The 21,407-nt window shown below is 34.8% G+C and overlaps 1 protein-coding gene across 1 annotated transcript in view; it reads left to right on the forward strand.

The window, feature by feature from the left end:
• The window catches only part of Syx1A (Syntaxin 1A), a 30,537-nt gene extending 20,132 nt beyond the window's left edge, over nucleotides 1–10,405 (forward strand). Inside the window, exons 6-7 of the mRNA XM_071588620.1 lie at nucleotides 751–891; nucleotides 5,649–10,405. Of these exons, the coding sequence (XP_071444721.1) occupies nucleotides 751–831 (81 nt within the window). The 3' untranslated portion in view covers nucleotides 832–891; nucleotides 5,649–10,405. The remainder of the gene's footprint in view (nucleotides 1–750; nucleotides 892–5,648) is intronic.
• Nucleotides 10,406–21,407: the final 11,002 nt, after the last annotated feature.

A 21,407-nucleotide genomic window follows, 5' to 3' on the forward strand; every position in this document is an offset into this window, starting at 1 on the left:
CATGGCAGAGTTTGAAATTGTCTAGGTTGAGTAGATGGTCAAATTTTGAGTTGCGATTTTTGCCATTTTTACTCATTCAGCTCAAAAGTACAATTTTAAATTGATGTCACTTTTTTCTTCAGATACAGAGGAAGTGTTTCATATTGTGCCTTATTATGGTCAAGTCATGCTGTTCAACAACTCAATGCCTTTTTGTGATTTCTTATAAAGTGTAGAGTCCCTTCCTCCTGTTATTTTACGCTGAGCTTATAGTGTGAAGTCTCTATATAGTCTTGAGGACATTTGCTGTTTCACACAATTAAGATTAATCTCCATGATCCTTTGTAAAATAGAGTACAATTGAATAGAAATTCACTGAATATAAACTTCATCAGATATTATTTTTATTGCTCATAAAATACCTGTATGCCTTAGCGAACATTTAAATTGAGTAAATTTCTATACATGCCTTCTTTCATTTTTTACTCTCTCTTAAAATGACAAGTCCATTTTTTTCTCTTTGCTGTTTTACTCATCAAATAGTTCGCCTGATAAACTGTGTGGAATTGAGTGTGATATAGAAATATTTGAACTGATGAATTTGGAGATTCCCAAGTTTGTGATGGTCTTCCATGTCTTTAGAATGACCATACAGTATTCTCAAATAGCAATTGTTGTGGTGAAAATTGAATTTGCCAGTGTTGATATCATGTTGGAGTTCACTCCTCCTGTCATTCAATTCCTCCCTGCATCTCACTTCCACCCTTGCAGAAGAAGATAATGATCATGATTTGCTTGGCTGTTCTTGGAGTGGTGCTAGCCTCCACCATCGGAGGATATTTTGGCCTGTGAGAAGGGAAAATCATTGTGTTGGTGAGGAACATCCACAGCAGCAGCTCACTGACACATGTGGTGAGTAATCTGTTGCTATTAAGTTGAATTGTAATGATTATTTATACTTCCTATGCATAGGAAGTTGTTTATAGTGTTTAGGTTTTCAGATTTTTTCACTGGAAATCATTTCAAGTGTTTTCCATGCACCTAACTACATACAATAGACCTGTGCATGAAAATTTGATTTTGGTATCTTGATTCAATCATTTTTTAAATACATTAGTAATATTAGCAAACCTAAATCCTTGAAATGAACATGAATAGTGATCGGGAGAGTGTAGCTATTTTGCTTTCTAGCATTGTTTTAAAAGTGTACCGATTTAGTGTCCTGAATTTTGCAGCCTTGATTTCAAAAGAAAATTATGTACAGACAGTTTGAAATGATTTACCTTGTGCTCTTGTTTCTTTGGCACCATTTATAGCAAAGTCTATGTAATTCAGTTGAAAGTAATGTTTCAGTGAGAAATGGGAATAGACAGACAAAGGGAGTAAGACAATAAGTCAAATTGTAAAGTTAAGTTTTTAGTTAATCTTTTAATTAACTCATTAGTTTTATTTTCTTTTAACTTCCTAGTGTAACTTTTTAGTTTTGCGTGAAATTTAGTGTAAATCTCTACATGTTAGAAGCTGATTTCAATAGAGATATAATTAACTTTATTAGCTGTTTTTTAATGGCCCAGATTCAGATCTTAGAAGATAATAATCTGCATTAGCCATTCAAATTTTTAGTTTTTTGATGAAAGACATAAAAAGGAAGAAGTTAGTAATCAGTGGGGACTTTGAAAATTGATGATACCTCACTTATGTTTTAAATTGATGGAAATTAAAGTTTCAAATTGATGATACCTCACTTATGTTTTAAATTGATGGAAATTAAAGTTTCCATTGGATAGATAAATTCATGATTGTTAAGGGACCTTTGGGGTGCTCTGACACTATTACATATTGGTCTATTATCACTTTGGTGTCTCTACCCACCCAGTCAAATAGTTTTAATGAATGCCATTGTGTCCCTAACATTACTTGGTTCCAAGAATGGTGATCCTATGCAGTGGTTTCATACCCTGTCAAGCGCGAGGCATTCAGCAAAGATATGGGATGAAGTTTCAATCCCTTATATGAAGTTTTCATTAGGAATTGCGAGAGTTGAAAAAGCTACCAATAATACTGTTCCGATGCAATGTATATGAGGCTTGTGTGCATAATGTGAATTGAAGGTATTTTCATTGGAAAAATGGGGTAATGATATCCTAAGTTAACTTTCAGCTGGACTTCATGATATTTTGATCAATGTATCTTATTCAAGAAATTTTTTTATTAGGTCAACTTAACTTTTTTGAGTTGGCTATTAGAAACTTCCCCAAGCATGGAATTTAACAATGTATATACACTGATGACAAATCCTGTGTTATGATTGATATATTTAATTGTATTGGCTGTTTAGTGAACCCAATATTTGGTTTTCCAGGTAAATATGGACCCATAAAATAATTAATTCTTAAAGTTAGCAAAAATGAAGTTTTCTCCATGGTATTGCCCAGATTTGAATTCCACAATTCAAAATTCTCCCATTTCAAATTACTGTCAGATTTTTTATTTATGAGTAAAAGAGAATGTATGTGAAATAAGCAAAGAGCTTTGAAATGTATAATATAGTCTACATATGCCTAACTCATATGTTTTATTATAACTAGCCTAGAAGTATGTGTTATATAAATATGGCTTTCTAAATTATCTGCCAGTAATTTTTATGAAAATTCAGAGCATAACTTTTACTTCAGTCTAATTTTGATGAAGCCCAGTAATCACTCACTGCTGATGCTGCCTTGTAGCAAATGAGTATTGAATACACCATTTAAGTCAAGAGAGCAACATTGGTAATTGCAAAAGAATTAAATGAAGTCTTTTTATGGGCCAAACCAAAATTATTAACCATGTTAAAGGATAAATATCCATCTTTCTACTTTTTGAAGAAGCATGTGTAAAGGAGTGTTTAAAAATATGCAGATAATCTGAAAAGTCCATGCAGACAAAGTTTGCGAAGTCAGAGAGATGGGTCTCTGGTGTACGAGGGTAGTTTGAAAGATTCATGGAATGACCACCAGATGTCAGTGCTAGCACAATGAGTTTCCCATGTAGTAATCGGTAATCCTTAATGAGTAAACTTGTCACGCGCCAGTGTTCTGGTAAGAGATCTGTGGTGCGAATACCTCTGTTGTTTTTCCCATGCATTGATATGTGAAAATGGAAAAAATTGAGATTCAAGCTGTGATTATGTACTTCTTAAAGAAAGGTATGAGAACAAAGGAAATTCATTCCGACTTTCAGAATACTCTGTGAGACTCTGCTCCTTTATAGTCAACTGTTCCCAGTGGATAAATGGGTTTTAGTTTGGCCAGGACAACTTAGATGATGATCCACGCAGTGGTAGGCCAAAATGTGCCACTACCCCAGAAATTATTGCTAAAGTGCATAAAATGGTCATGGAGGATAGCCAACTGAAAGTGCGATAAATTGCTGAAGCTGTTTGGGGTGCCATCTGACCTGGCATATCGCATTTTAACGGTGGAATTGGATATGAGAAAATTATCTGCTAGATGGGTCCGGTGACTCTTGATGCAGGATCACAAACGCATCGGAATGGAAATTTCCGAACATGCTTGATCCGTTTTAAGAGAAACCAACAAGATTTTCTGAGCCAGTTTGTGACCTCAGATGAAACTTGAGTCCCATAATATACCCCATAAACAAAACAGCAGTCAAAGCGGTGAAAAAATGTTGATTCACCACCAACAAAGATAGCAAAGGCAATACAGTCAGCCGTAAAGGTGATGGCCTCAGTTTTCTGAAATGTGAAAGGGATTCTGCCGATTGATTACGTTCCCACCGTTCAAATAATTACCAGACAATACTACACCAATCTCCTGGACTAATTACAGCAAAAGATACAAGATGAAAGGCCAGGTTTGGCACGGAAGAAAGTCATCTTTCATCAAGACAATGCACGCCTACGCACAAGAGTCACTGCCTTGGCAAAAATATATGAACTGAGATACAAATTGTTGCCACACCCGCCTGATTTGGCTCCATTCGAATTTCCATCTCTTCCCCATGCTCAAACTTTTACTTGGCGGATGGAAATTCTTTCCAAACGGAGAACTTAAAGCTAAAGTAGACTTTTCATTATACAGGTATATCAAGTAACTTTCCATTATTAGCATCTCTTGAAAGAACACTCCCCAAGTTTTAGCGAAATTTGTCTTACTACTCAGTGCTTAGCTATAAATGATAGGGAATTTTGTTTGTTAATCAAATATATTATTTTATGATTGACAAATAACCATAGCAGACTTATGAGAAACTGTATAAACATTATGTAAAATATTCAATTGTTTCTGGCTCAACCTTGTGGAAATTCATGTTAATGAAATTAAGAATACAAAGTAAGGGTACCTGAGGGTACCTGATGATGACGCTTGAGCATTGAAACCGATTGTACGCTAATAAAGAACAGTGGAAAGTTACTTTGTATTCTTAATTTCATTATTATGTAAAATCTTCACCATTTTATCGGGATGGTTTGCATAAAGTTTCAAAATCTCGGAAGCAGTCATTTGACCACCCCAAGTTACTCCAAATGTTCCAGATGTCCTGTTGTGCTCACTACTCCTGTAATTATTGATAAAAGTCATTATATGGTGATGGAATAGTGAAGTGCATGAGATTGCAAATGCTATAGAAAGCTTGAGTGAATGGGTAGTTAATATTTTGTTACTATATTTGGACATATGGAAAATACTTTAAGGTGGGTGAAGTGATTACTCAAAGTTCACCCAAAAATGAAATTGTGTGAAATTTTCCATGACCAGCTTGCAGCTGTTTCAGTAAAACCTGCAATACTTGAGGCACATTTCATCATTGAATGGAACATGGATCTGCACCCAAAAACTGTGATGGCATACCTTCGCGTGGGAAGGCAATAGCAACTTTTTTTAAGTTCACAGGAAACAATCTTTATTCACTCTTTTGGAAAAGGGTCAGATAATAACCAGTGCATACTATGCATCATTATTTGACTGTTTGAAAACCAAGCTGCTAGAAAATTGTCCTCAACTGGCCCTCAAAGTTGTCGCAGTTACAATTCTGGCTCAAGCTCCAAGCCCTCAATTCTCCAGATTTGACTCTCTTAGACTAATACATGTTCTCCATTGTGATGAAATGGCTAGTAGAAAGGTTTTATTAAAACATAAAGGTAAATGTGGAAAGAAATGGGTGTTTATTTGGAGTTGGGGCAATAATATTATTTGAAAGAGATAAACAAATTTAAGGAGAGTTGAATGAAATTGAAACAATCCTAAAAGGAGACTGTTAAATTACAAAAGTGATTTATTCGGAACAACTAGGTGGTTTCCATTTTTACATGGTCTTTTTGAACCACCCTCATTAGTTCTTACCTTTTTCCATCCTAACCAGTTTTTTGTGATATTCTTGATGTAATCAAAATCTCTTTAGATTGTTTGTGATCATGTTGCTAAAATGAAGAAACTGCTTCCACAGAACTTCCATATTGGGTATCCATTGGTATCCATTATTGGGAACTACAGTCATTGGACATGCAACCACAGGAATCATTTTCCATTGCAAAGAATAGTTTCAGCACTAATATTTCATAAAGTTTTCTACTAATTAATTTTATCTGAGAGGTGTGAGAAAGGAAATATTTTGTATGTGATGCTCAAGTCTATGTTCTAAAGCCACCCTTATTTTCTTTTCAGCTGTTTTGCTGCCTAATGCAGGTTGAAAAATAACAGTCACAAGAGAGAATATCATAACTTCAAAGTATTAATAAAATTCAAATTGAAACAAAACTATATAATTCTGTTCAAAAGACTTCATAGATGTGTTTTGTAAAAAAGTACTAGGATTTATTGCTGCCAATATATCTTGTTTACTTTTTTGTGTAACACCTCTTCTGTGCTTACTGAGTAAGGAAGCATGCTCTTGGAAGGTATCTTTAGCAGGTTGGGTTTGTATCCACCATCTTCATCTGAAAGGAATGTGTATGTTTCTATTTCTGGATGTGCCATCGAGTCATATCCTTTTCCTGTCAATAGATTAATCTACACCCTATATACAAATACAGTATACAGTTCATATGTTCATACTGCTCACCATTTAAACTGTCAAACCTGCTTAATTATAAGTATGCCAATATTTGATGACCCAACTAATAGATTTTCTATCTCTATCATCATCTCATGCTTTGCATGGAGCTCTCAGTTAACCCAATTGCCCAAAGCTTTCTACCCATTTTATGAGCCAGCTTATGTTTGTTTTTATTTTATTGGATTTTTTTTACATGTATGCTCTCCTAGAAAAGTGGAGGTGGGGTCAGTCTTAGGGCTGCCAGAGATTTAGTCACCTAATTTCGCTCACATGTAATGGAGTCTTATCATTGAATTTGTGGCATTCGTAACATGTTGAGCATATTTGTATTAGACAATACCATTTCACATGATTTTTGATTACTTTAAATCTTTATATATGCTTTTTTATTTTCTTTCAACTGAGCTATTTCATAAACATGTTGAAATTTTATATTTTTTTGGAAGTTATTAGTGAAGCAGTATGCCAATTAGTTTGAAATTATGTAATAATGGTATGATTTATTTCATTTATACAAGCCCACTGTATTATTTTTAAGTAATCACTTGACATTTTTGCTCATTGGCCTTAAATAGTTAAAGCAGAAGTACATAGTGTTAGTAATATAAGTGTTACCATTTTAAATAAAAGGCAAAAGATTAACATTTTTTGCATGTATCCTTCCTCCCTTCATTACTTTTTTACGGACCTTGTAAATGTTTTTCCCACTTGGTTGGAGAAAATAGTGGGGGAATTTGTTATGGCGGTGACTTTAATAAAGCCTTTATTTAAATGAGTGAACCATTTTGCTGTAGCAATAAAAATGGTGTGTAATTCTTTTCATGTGATATCTAGTTGCAGGTATTGTTTTTGTTACTGTATAGAATGTTGTCTTTGTGTATGTCATATAGAATATAAAAGTTGTACAGAATTATAAACTGTAGGCAAATGTAAATTCCTTACAAATTTTTAACTTAACTCTTCTTTGGAAAATGTGATGTTAATGAAGTCTTTCTGACTGAATTCTTGTTCTTTATGTGTAGGTAAATAAATTTTACCAGTGACTTCCATTGGTAGTGTTATGTAAGTGTTGGATTATGATTTAAATAAGAGCATATGTTAATTTTCTGGAGAGATATTTCAGGCAAAGACTTAAGTTGACTCAACTGTAAATGTTCTCTGAAATAATGGTTTGGTATGTTATTTTGCCTGAATATCTGTGTGTGTATAGTATATAAATATGAAGAGCTTGGACAAAGCAAACATTGTAAATTATTTTCCAAAAAAAATGGATTATAGAGATTGAAAATTAGATAATACAGCTTGAACAGTTAGCGAACTTTTGTATTCATACAGATCACAATTTAAGGTGCACAATCAACATCTGTTGAGATGTAGGCCTAATGTATACATTTTGTTTATTTTTACTAGTCTTTGGTAATTCCATTTTTTATGTCTCATGAATGTGTTTTAAATCACCAAATTCAAATTAAAGCATAATTCTATGAAACTAAATTCCCCAATTTTTTTCTCTGCCTTCTTTTCTGTGTTATTCAATTGCATTTAGTTTTTTTTAGTTGGAATGTGTGGTGTGTGCATGGTTTATTTGTCATTTGTATGGGTGTGTGTATGTCCATGTCCTCATCTGTGTCATTTATGTATGCATATGCTTGGTGCTGTCAGCTAAGAATAAATTCTCACATTGGCATATGCATAGTCTGCTATTGCCTAATACATAAAGTTATGTGGTGGAATGAGTGTTTTGTCGGCGGCAGCATATCCATATTCCCTATTTAATGGTCACAGTAGTAGTTCATACAGGAATTTCATGGCGGGTGAAACTTTTTAAAGTGAAAAAAGAACATAATGCATTAAAGTTGATATTCATTCCAGTGCAGACATGTTCTTCCCTGCTTAGAGTGGCATATTATATCAACATACTTCTATAATATTGTGCAATTTCCTGGCTATATGCTGCCCTTAGAAGGATAACTTAATGTTAACAGCAGGTTCCCTGTGACACATGAGAATGTTTTTTCAAACTTTACTTTTAAATCAATAAACACCAAGAATGTGTCCTAATTGCCAAAGCTAGCTTCTAAAATGCATTGTCATCTTTGAGATTTCACCAATGGCATTAAGAGTGATTGTGTTAAGAAAAAAGGAATCTGTTATTCTTCACCTTTTTGGTGATTCATATTCATTAGTTAGCTGGCTAGCAACATAAATTCAGGCATTCAAGTCACTAAGGATGTGTGGTGCTTTCAGGTTTTAAAAATTCATCATGTTATGTGTATCATTATGATTGCCTATAATTTGATGACATAAAACATCTAGAAACTTTCTTGACGTTTCTGTCATGGTAATAATTGGATCATTAGAATGAAATTGCACCGCTAAAATGTGTTTGTTGTGGAGTACTTATGATTAAAAGATTTTTATATGTGAGGAAACATTTTGTAGTGAGTATTTTTCTGGAAGGAATTAGTTGGAGAAAAGAGTTTGTTGTTTAACTAAACAACCATTATATTTTATAATTCACAAAATTTGTGAGTTATGAAAGGATATTATGCAAATTCTAAGTGAACTACCATATTTATAGTTAGTGTTTGCTTTATTAAATGTTGTTTCCCACTACATATATGACATAAATAATAAGATCTAAGTTCATTTTCCCAGTATTTCTTAACAATGTAGTCTTAGGATCATTTTGGTGTATTTTGACTATAAATTGAAATAACTTGTCATCTCTTGTATTAATTTGTTCAAATACTTGAATGTGTACTTAAAATGTACAAATAAGGCAATATTTACCTCTCCCATAATCATTACTGAGCATATTCAAACTGTGTCCTAGAATGTCGGTAATTGTGTCATGGGTACTTGAATGTGCCTAATGTGTGTTTACAGACTTGACAGTCCAGTAGAAAATGTGTTCCTTCATTGTTGTTAAAAATCTAAAATATTCAAAGCCTTACTGTAGAAATAAAGGGATATTTTCCCTTAATTATCCATTGTGATGATTATGGGAGCTGAATTGTGATCAACATAATGTGTCCTTTCAAGTTAATCAGCACAAAATAACCTTTTATAGAGTATTAATTTTACATGATAAAAAGAGTTGGTGCTCCTAAATGAAAGTTATAAAATGGTTTTGTAGCAGCAAAAAATTATTCACTTTGGTTTTTATGTTAGACTAGTATCTTTTGTGTTGAATTACTATTCGTAAATCAAAGTTGAATTCCATTGAATTTACCACAATTCGGATAACACAAAAAAATATTGTCTCATTGTTTTTGCTATGTGAATATGTACTATTCTCCCAGCACATCTCAGTTTTCTGGTCTGATGAAACAAAAAGTTGAGAGCATGCATTGAATTCGTGCACAATAGCCTTGTCCTGGTCAGTAGCAATTTCAGATTTATAGAACACACTACTTTTTATGTGCATATACGCCTTTTCTCACAACCCCATTTTTCCCATTGTCTTTGGGGCATTTTTAAACAAGATCCTAATGGTGTATTGGAATCAATCAGCATGTAGACAATAGAGCAGGATTTCTCAACCATTGCAAAACAGGGTTCATTTCAATTTGTAAACTTAATTTTGACAGCAATATGATCAAATGCCCTTCCATTATTTAATCCAGGCAGATTTAACGAGTCAGGATATTTTGTTGCTATTGGTGCAAATGTTCACAATATTGTAATCAAGTAAATAGTTATAATTGTCAATTACGGAGATAGATTGTAAATATTTCATGGAGCTTGAAGTGCTGATGGGATTGCTATTGAAGAAAGTAATGTCTTCTGTACATTGATTGATCACATGACCTGTCATCCATGGTTGAGATTTGTTGTCTCTGCTCCCAACTCGGCTGAAGAGTGACTGATATGGCTGTTTACTGTGAAATATGACCTTTGGATTAAAGTGAGCCTTTGCAACTTTACCGTATGCGCACCCAATGACTGTTGAACTCTGGGACAGAGCCGTGTCACCTGGCCAAGGGTTGTGAGCATCAGACGAGTGCCTGGTCTCACTCGTGTGTTGTGATCCTATAGTGTGTATTCATATTAGTCTGTGTCTCCTACATAGAGTGTATATTTCCAACCACAAGATGACACTTGTTTTATGCCTTTAAGTAGTAGTTAGGATGCAAGTGTGGATTTACTTGTAAATACTGATACTCTGTTTCCTTAGAAAATGAGTCAAAAGTTAGACAATAATGTATGAATGACTGTTTGTTTTCTATGTAGTTTATTTTCATGTTATGTGATTTCCGCTCGTGTCATCATGTGGTATGGGCTCTATTCAAATTAGGGAATTCTTTTGACATATTTCGCTATAAAGTTTGAGAGTGGGAGTCAAATACAATTACCTACCAAATATTCTGATTATATTCATTGATTGTCTTGTTGGTGTTTTTTGACTCCGTGAGTCATTATAATCGCTAAACCAATATTTTTGTCATATTATTTGGAAGGACATATCTAACAACAAATAGCAGAAATATCAAGTATGTATTGACAAAGATATATAAATGATTTATTTCACCCCATAAATATAATCATGTAATAATTTCTGTCATTTGAGTTAAAGTGGTTTCAATTAGTCCAATATCGCCATTGAACATGTAAATTTTTCATTATATAGAAGAATAAGATACTAAGAGTGTGAAAAAGTATTTCCTGATTTTTTCCTAGTTAATTACCTACCCTTTTAAATATGTGGAGGTGCTTTCAAGGTTCTTCAGTCCCATTAAAAATCATCCTGACAGCATTTCAATTAATGAAGGTATGTAATTTAATATGGAGAAGCGATTGTCTCTTACCTAGACTCTATATTCTTGGAATGGGTGTTTCCTTAGATTTGCCAAACAAAATATAATGGTAACATATAATCCAGCGCGATGTAAGTGGATCTTTTTCAATCATATAATCTAATTATTTTTTATTTGAATTGTAGCCTTACGATTTTTATTTCAAGATACCTACAATTATTTCTTGAGAATGTAACAAATTCCGGAAATAGATTGATGCTTTTATGCATGCTGTTTAGTATATGAGCGAAATCATTCAAATATTTTGCTTGGAGTAATTTAGGTGACAAGGTTTCTTTCTCATGTGCAAACTTCCGTTTTTTTGGGATGATCCTTAATTCTGATAATGTTGTCCTTAAAGCATTCTTCTATTGTATATGTTATCAAACATTCAACTTGAAAGATCCCAGATTCGTTATTTTGGCATTTATCATACATTTCCATGATTGCTTGACTGCTTGTTTTTCTTTGTTCACTGCATTTTTTTACTATATATACCTGTAGTGGAAACTATTAAATCAATCTATTGCCCCGTAAAATTATAAGGCATAGGAAGATAGCAGAAGAGTCTGCGTCAATCATTCAATAAGAAAATGTGGACCCTGTACTTTGGGTCATTAACTGTATTAAGAACTTGAGGGTAACTAGCTGCTTAAATGGTTAGTACCATTATGGTGAGCTAAAAGTGCCTTTATTGTAAGAAATGATGAATCTAATTAGTTGCATTCATCCAATTGTGTACTAGTTGTGAGACATTGATATTTCTCCTATATAGGAGCCTATCCATAATGGAAAGCACTCTAATAAAATGCAGACAGTTTTAAAATATCATCTCCAATATGGCTTAGACTTGGTGGAATGAGCATAGTAAAGTTTCATTTTGAAATTCAGTGAGAACAAGTGCTATCACCTACCTAAGCTTGATCAGACTAATTTTGTGTTGCTATATAGTTACCTTGTACCTGCTACTTAAAACATAGTGATGACTAATGTGTTCATTATTGTGACAGGGAGTTCGGTTCTTTGAAAAATTCATGCATTTCAGAAGCATCCATGTAAGTGCAAGTTTTTGTATTCACCCACATAAATTTGAAAAAAACTTAAATGGATCCATACTAATTTAGGAAGTACACTTATAAAAAATGACTAAGATTTTATAAGGTTAACATCCTTCATGTTTATTCAAATCCAATTTTTTCTTTAAAAAATCATCTAATTTTTGAAAATTGATTATATTACTCCTTGTTGACCATGGATTGATCTCTCATAAAACACAATAGCTAATGCCCTTTGATGGAGCTTATTATATTTCAATCATCTTGTTCACTGTCGTCTTGTCTGCTTATTTATAGTAGCAATATAGGTAAGTCTCTTGGAATCGGGAGAATAATGCATGCACTAGCCATTAATCCCTCTAAATAATCAATGTAATTAGAAAAGATTCTTTGGTGGCAGACTTTTTCATTTCAACATAATGCCATTTAAAATTCTGACTTACCTCATCATTGATCCTTACTTTTCTGATATTCAACCAACTATCTTTTTATTGCTACGAGCCAAACTAATGTATGCTGTACAGAACTGTGAGAAGAAATGTTCAGAATAAATTTAGTTCAGTCATCCATTAAATTCTCAGCGTGATTATAAACTTTTCCTCTTGTACAATATCTTAAGTGGATTATACCCTTGTGAAAAGTTCCCCCTAATTTTTTTTTATAAATTTCTATGCTAACATTACATATATTACGTAACTTACTGTGAGTAAAATGGGGATTGAACATTTAAGATAGGAAGGAAGTTTATTATGTACATAAGGAAAAATGCAGCGGTAAAATTTGGTTTATTGTAGGATAATTGGAATTTACTGTTATGATTTGCCGTTGGAAAAATGAAAATAATGGCCATGCGTTTGAATTTAATTTGGGAAAATTAAATATTTATCCAATTTTTTCTGCAGAAAACTTTCAATTGGGTATTCATTCTTATTTGATGTATGATCTTAAAATATAATGATCGAAACTGCCCTGTATCTACCCGGAGCCAGTTTCAAAAAACCTTTGAAAAAGTGTTCATAAATACCCTATTTCGTTTATAGAGACCAACTGGCTGTAGTCTTCACATCAACTTGTCCAATGCATGTCAGCTGCTGTTACATACCAAACTCTGGATGGTATTTTATCTTTGTGCAAGCCATCAGAGCTCATCCTTAGGGAATATTCTTTGTCAAAGCAAAAGATATTTGACGCAACTGTTGTTATATACCATAAAATCTTACTCAATTGGGGGTCTGAAAATATGAATCACAATTAAGACTGGATTGCATCACAATAAACAGAATGTTGCTTACAGCAGAGAGAACAAAATGTCAATGTCATAAAGGCTTGAAATTAATCTTTGCCAGAGTGGTCAACAAGTTCTGCACATTGGTAAGCCTAAGGACGTTTTTTGGCTGAATATTAAGTTAATTGGTGATTAGTAATTGGTAGCAAATTCCCAAAGTTCTATAGATGGTCCCTAACTCACATTCATTATTGTTGAATAGAAAGAATTTTAATTTGCAAATATAATGAAATCCTAGTGCCACAGATTAAATACAAAATTTCTGGAAACTTTCTCAGATAGTTGGGTATTATTACTCGAATGAGAAATCTGTTAACTGAGTAATAAGACCCTAAGTGTTTGTTCTCTTATCAGGACAATCAGAGTAAGGTTCTATGCCGCGATTATTTTCTATCATCTAGTCTTGCATCATACAAAATTCACCCAGACTGGAATTTTCATTTGCTATGCAATTTACAATGCAACAAAATCAAAGATTAAAAATCAATTGCCTTGACTGGGATTCGAACCCAGATCCCTCAATGTCTAGCCAAGTGCTTCAGCCAGGTAAGCTACTGAGGCATCCTCTTTATTGCAGCATCTCCTGCAGTTTCATGGAATTGCAATTTTAGCAACATTACTTATTATAGCAACAATTACAACAAAGCATTCTTATTAATTATTACAATAATGTAACAGATCCAGAGCGACACAATGTCACCTAGAACAATGTCAACAAAATGCATATCAGCAAGTACACCATTCTAATTATTTTTCATAGAGAGGAGATTGGGCTTGAGTGGTAAGCATGTTCATGTGTAGAGGAAATGGATCAATACTGACAGGAAGTGAATTCAGAGAAGAAGAGAGGTAGAAAAGCATTTAATGAGTGATAATCTAGGGGTAGGTGTATAGATTAAGGAATGGCCATGGATAGATCAAGATGATCCTCTGAAATAAACCAGATAAACCTGTTGAGGGGTGTTGTATTTATTTAAGAGTTAATAGTGTTGTAAATAAAATCTTTTAAACTTTGATTGGGAAGAAGAAAGATGGAGAGTGAAAACAGAATGGCATCAGTGGCCATATTGCAAAAATAAGGGAAATTTTTGTTTAGTTATTTTACCAAAAAAATAGTGACAGTGTTAAGATTTTGGAGATTGAATGGGGCTGAAATTGATCATATAGAAGAGTAATGCAAAATAATCGGAAGAACAATATTTTAAAAGTATGACTGTACTCCATGGGGATCTCTAATTTCCATGAAGCAATATAGTAGGTCTAAGATATGCATGGCTTTATTTTTAACCACCTGAATAAAGACAGAGAAATTAGTTAGTATCTGTTAACACAACAAGATTCTTTACTGGTGGCTCATGGTTTGGCGGTATGGACTAAATATTTATTTAATCGAGGAGAAATCATCCGGATCTTAATTGGACTTAACTATTTCACTGGATTTAATTGAGGTTCATTTCCAGAAGTTGGATCATTCTGAGGTTTTCTTTAGACCATCCTGAAGGTAGTAACAGTCTACAGCACTATATATTCGTTTTAACACCTTGCTGTTGTCATTGTAAAGCAGGATTAGAGCTTGGGTGGAAATAATTAAGGATACTAGATCATCAATATAAAGATTCAATATTAATTAGTCTAAGTGGGCCATATCCAGGTTTGCTACGTACAAATATACGGGAGAATACGGAGTTGCCCCAGCCCTTTTACAAGAGGGTAAAGGCTGGGTACTATTCCCACTTACATGTGTATTTTGATCCTCTTTGGCATATGGGTCCATTTATTCTGTACCTGGAGTTCAACTAAGGTGTTGCTCATTCCCAAACCAGAGAAGTTGAACTATGCAAAGACCAACTCATTAAAATATATAAGGTTACTATCCTTCATTCTGAAAACAATGGAGGAAATTATTGATGTACACATAAGGGGCATTAGGGGACCATTCTTTTCTTCTAAGTCAAGACGAATACCAGAAAGGAAAGTCAAGGTATCAGCTCTCCACAACCTGGTTTACAGTCTAAAGGGGTTTCTTTACCATGAGATAGTATGGTTGCTTTTGCAGATATTGAAGTTGTATTCTATTCACTACCACCTTAAATCAAATATCCTGGGCAGCAGAAAGACACAGAGTTCATACTTTGAGTGATGAATTAGGTGCATGCTTGCATAGCAAACTCAGCCAGTCTAAGAGGCATCTGCTCTCACAGACTCTCTCTTGCCCCACTCCCATCTAAATGAAGTGCCATAAAAAGAAGTATTCAGGGAAGAATTTGTTGCCATTAATTTGGTTTTTGATAGTTTCATTACCCAAATGAGTAATGTTGGCTATGTCTATACACAAGGGATGCTGTTGACCTAGCAGCTCTCAGAGGATGGGGATGGTGCGGTGGCTAACATATGTTCTCACCCAGAGGATCCGGGTTAGAATCCTGTAGACGGTGGATATTTTTCAGTGGTATCCCAATCCCTAAATGAGGTGCTTTGAGTGAATATGCCGTCCATCGGACGTTAAACTGTGGACCTCTTGGCACCTTTTTTTAAAAGTAGGCTAATGCTGATGCCAGGTTTCTCCACCCTTCATCCTTTCCCATCCATCCCCTATGGTGCTAAAGACCTTAGCAGCTCTGAGTTACCTCCCCCAAAACTACTACCAGCATTCATTAACGGGAAGTGCCTGGGTACTATTCTGTATTCAGGTATAGTACCTGAGTTGAGAGCTAGTAATGAATCTGGATGGAATGGTCCTGGCACTTTTTACATTAAAAACTATATGTATGATTTGAATCTCCCTTACCTTCAATGTCAAATGCTGTAGCTCTCACCATCAGTAAAGTATCTGGGGCCAGCCACACATTCCAAGCCGAATTGGAGAGATCACATGGAGACAAGAATTAGTAAGTCATGTGCAACTGTCTGGACAAGTTGATGAAAGTTTGGTCCTACACCTACTATTGCAATGGCAATGTACTTCAGTGGTAAGACCTTGTCTTACCCTCTGCTAAATAGTGTGGGGAGGAGGGTCTGGCAATAGGGAACCATAAACAATCTCAACTATGATAATGTCTTCTCTAGGGATCTTTGGGACTATGAGAACAACTCCAACTCTGCCCCTGAATCTTCTGCCACTGCACCTTGTAGTTGAAGGACAGGTCAAGAGTCGCAAATCAATACATATATGGATTGAGCTCAACAAGTCTAGTCCTGTCTTTTAAATAGGATGCAATGGCTTGGTTGCAAGGATGAATACCAAAGGTTTAAATAAAACTCATCCTTCCAAGGGAACTGTGGGAATTAATGGGCCAGGATAATCTCCTCAAGGAAGCCTCTGGTTGGCTTATGGATGAAGCCAGGAAAGATGACAAAATGGGGGCCAGTGTGTATGGGTGTTAATTCTCCCAGATAATTCTCTTCTCACCAGCAGATGGAATCACATGTGCTTGGACAGTCAAGCAACCATAAAAGCAACAACTCTTCTTGGCTCAAATCGTGCCTCGTTTGGGTATTAACTAAGGCAGGTAGGGTCTTTATAATTATGCTTTTGTGGTTTTCAGGCGAAAGAGGCATTCTTGGGAATGAGATTCCTGATGGATTTGTCATAATGGTCCGGTCATTTTCTTATTTGTCCTGAACCAATCCTGCTGATTACCCCTATAATAGGGAAGATGGAGACAGTGAACTTTCATGCACCACTTCAGAATCTGAAAAAATATATAGGGCTTAATCCAGACTCCATATTGGGGTCCCCTGGGATCATTGGTACCAAGAAGTTTCTATCAATGGACTGAACTCAGATGAGAACGAAAGTGGGTCTATTGACTGAAAAGTACGTTCTTGAGTCAATAGGCACCGTAACTCACTCATATTTTATGTTTGTGCAATACCATTTTAATGGCTCATATGAACTTTCTAGGGGCACCATCCATAGAACTCAAGAACATTAGGGACATTCTTGGAAGGTATAACTATCCTGGCCTTCAGCAAGGCCAGAATAATTATCATCTATATTGGTAATGATAATAAATAAATGTTATAATGCCCCTAGTGTGTCCTCTATAAGGAGGATCTCCACGTAAACTAAATAAATAAATCATTTCAGTGCAAACTTGATGTTATAAGATGGTTGAGGTTAAGGTATTATCACTAGTGAAAGACTACAGTAGGAAAAGAGTTAGTTTCACAAGATGCTATACTCTCAATTTCCCATAATGATTATCTTTATTTATAATTAGATGATTACAAACCACAATTGATATATTGACAAAGGTATTAAAAGCACAATATAAAGTATATGTATACAAATATTAATTTTCATCATGATGGACTCAGTATTACCAGAGACATGGAATATCAAAGGTATTGTCCCTGTGAATGTATCATTTATATTTAATGAGCGCACAAATGGCCTGGCAACTTGTTTCCACTTATGCATTGAAAACATCCATGATAGATGTCCTCGCATTTAGATGTGTTTTAAGGAAAGGAACTCTGACACTAGAGGCTTCCACAACTAAAAGAGGGTGTGCTGTATTAAGGATGCAAGAAGTTTCCACAGGAGGAGAAGCAAGTAAGAAGGGAGGCAAGACCTCATAGTGAAGATAGCCTTCTCTTCAGCCAACTTACAGTGTAACAACACTACCTCTGGGGTTCTTCAAAAGATCGTGATGAAAGGCAGTAGTAGAATAGCCGTTTCATGAACTGAAGCCATATGAGAAAATGGTCATGGTACTCACTGTGACCAAATGTGAGCTATTTTACTACATAAGACTTGAAAACCTAGATAGTATATTTCTTTAAATTGTAGCTGTAGTTATCAGGGGAGGCAACTTAAGAGCAGAGGTTGTTTTTGCCATTAGCAGCCTCAAAAAATACTTTCTGTCAAACCAATATCAGAGCATTTGCAAAGTAAAAAGTTAATAATAAAACAGCATAAGCAGGGAGTAATAATGTATGCACATTTCACTTATCAAAATAAAATTGATATTAGCTATTAGACTTGAATAAGTGGTGATAATTAGTACTCTTGCTTAAATAATCAAGGAGAATGTTAAATATTCTTCACACAGTAGAATAATGTACCTATGTGCTTGAAACACTTGAAAGAAATTAGTTTGACAGAACAGCAATTTCTATATATGATAGCCACACCAACGAGTCATGGGAATGTCTTGTACATTATTAGCAGTTTTCTTAACCTAGGGATAGGTGGACAGGATGGAAGCCCAGCCTGAGCTATTGGCACCATAGAGGAATGTTGTACAGACTGTCATACAACTGCTGTGTTGGGGTCATTGGAGAAGGGTTGGAAGGTGAAAAGGCTGGCATGGGTTAAGGGGGTCAGAGGAGAGGAAAACAGGAAAAGTATGCAAGAAATGAAAGGAGTGTAAAATTGGTTCAGAGGTATTGGATTTCTGGTTTAGAAGATGGTAGGGGTGCAAGATTGTGCAAAAATATTAATCCTACCTGTTAGCCCATGCAAAATCAATTAAATAATGAATATAATTGCAGAAGAATTACAGAAAAGATGACTTCAGCCAGTATTCTTCACTGATGTGGTGGTTATCATTCACGAGAGTGCCTAAGAGGCTCAAATGACAATATAAAAATAGTACGAGGGTCATCCGGAAAGTAGTACCCGTTCGTGCCGCATGAAGTGCTGACGACGCGAGTAGCCGCTGGACGAGGTCAGATAGCTTCAGTGGCTTGTCTGCCTTCTCTGAGCCAAGTTGCGTGACACTAGCATTGCCTGTGTTGTTTCTGTGATTGTTTACAATGTTTAAAAAAATTGAGAACGCCGCCAGTTGTGAAGTGAGGGCAGTGATTAAATTCCTCAATGCAAGAAACGTTCGCCCATGTGATATTCATCGCCAATTAAAGGAGGTGTATGGAGACAATGTAATGGACGAGTCGTCTGTTCGGCGGTGGTGTCGCAACTTCAACATGGGGAGGGGGAACACACACGACGATGAGCGTTCGGGGAGACCGTCTGTCATTACAGACCAACTGGTGAGCTCAGTTGACGAATTCGTGAGGAACGATCGGCGCGTCACAATTGATGACATCTGTGAGCATTTTCCCAATGTTTCTCGAACAATTGTTCATGAAATTGTTAAACACCATCTGCATTATGCAAAAATTTGTGCAAGATGGGTCCCTCGCGTATCTCAATGAGCTGGCGGCGAAGGACTATGCAGCAGGAATACAGAAACTTGTCACACGTTATGACAAATGCCTTAATTTGCTTGGAGATTATGTTGAGAAGTAGTTTAAAGTATCCTCTTTCAAATAAAATTTTTTATGTTTGTTAATATTTACTTTTGTGTCTTTATTTCACGAACGGGTACTACTTTCCGGATGACCCTCGTAACAATGAGCTTAAAGGTATAAACTCAAATTAAGCACATTAAAAATGCAGTACTTGCATGGCAAATCCAGTACCAGATATGTGAAAACCAAGCAAATTTATATTGAGGACTTAACCAGTCAAACTTTCTTTAAATTTCAAAATGTACCTTGGTTCAATGGTGCAAAATGACATGGACACACAAAAAAAATTTAACTGCATTGATGAAGTAGTTAGATAGATTCTTGTCTTTATTTTGGGGTAAGATTGAGATAATGGAGTCTCTTCTACAACCTATCCCCTCATCACACATTAGCAAGGAAATAGCTATAAATTCATTTTACATAGTACATATATATATATATATATATATATATATATATATATATAACAATAAAATTAGTAAATATGAGGATCCCACTGGTGACATCCTGTGATTGCAAATGACAGGGTGAATGTAGTTCTTCTGTGATGAGGGATAAAAAGTTTATGATTACTTCTTATATACTTTATGTATTCTATCAAGGTTATTGAAGTAATTGGCCAAATGCTGTGGTGTTTTAAATTTTAGCATTTGATAAAGTAAGAACAGCGCATAGAGCTTCCTACTAGTTTATAGAAATAATCAGTTTATGGTGACTTTGTGAGTTTTTAGGAAGCATTTGAAAATGTATAAGTTTGGAACTTATTTTATCCCTTTGTTTCAGAGGGAAAGATGATTATTCTGAAAATAACAGTTGCTAAGATACATAGTTCAGTAATGAGAAGTGACATCTGACTTTGTCTTGGGGGAAATACACATTTGCTTGGATTAGTCTAAAGTTTGTGACTGTGACATAGGGTACCTTTTTATTGTAGATAATAGTGTTTATGGTGGATAATTTATTAACGCCCTCTTTAGAACTTCTCGTTGAAGTAACTCAGTAAGATTGTTATCAAATTTGTAGTCCATAAATAGAGAACTCTTATTTACAAAGCAAATAAAAGCGAGAGTAACGTTATCTCATTTTTATGACTAAATTCTCGTTTCACTACAGAGATAATGGAGAAACACTGAGGAAAATATTCTTTCAGCTGTTTTCCAAATTGATAACTTTCTCATGTGGGTATAAGTGCATAGGAAAATGTAGGCACTAGCTGTTGAAAAAGATGTACTTAGATATTATACTATCTTGAGGGGAAACTTTTTAATTTTGTCCGCTATTATTACATGGTAGGATAAGTTTTTTAATTATTGAAGTCAGGAGTAGTGTCGTGGAAGTGGATATGCCAAACGAAAAAGTTTTGTTCAAGCCATAATTGGCATTCATGCAGCATTTAAATTTCATGTATCCCGTGAACCCTTTACATCATTAAAAAATATCTAAATATTCAATAGATTGAATGCTTTTTTGCAAATTTTAATTTAACTGAAACTATTTAAAACTCATATCTAGAATTATTCAGTCCCCCTAAATATGCTATTTGAACCACCGCTACTGTGAACGCCATCTGTGTGTGTTCGCATCTTTCTAATGACGTCATATTGGGCCTTGCATTCATATTGTTTATTACTTAAAATCGCACGTGGATTCGTCAGCTTTTCGTGTTTTATTTATATATCCTTAGCACACACTTTGGAAATCGAAATGATCAAAAATAGTCATATTATAAGCATTAATGCATTTTCCCCCGGAGGCCTTTCAAATCATTAGCGTTTCATTTAATGGTAACTCATTCCTTTAAAAAACATTGGCACTAGTTGGAGTATTGTTCAAAGTATAGAATAGAATAAAAATGCTTAATAAGAGAATAAAAAACAGTGATTGATGACGGTGATTATCTCGATTTTGATTTGAGAAATTGATGAAATTACTTCAGTAAAATTTATTATTATCGATATGTTGGTAGTTCCG

The sequence above is a fragment of the Hetaerina americana genome, unplaced genomic scaffold (assembly GCF_022747635.1).
Source record: "Hetaerina americana unplaced genomic scaffold, ioHetAmer1.1.p SCAF_3, whole genome shotgun sequence".
In the NCBI taxonomy this organism is placed as follows: Eukaryota; Metazoa; Arthropoda; class Insecta; order Odonata; family Calopterygidae; genus Hetaerina; species Hetaerina americana.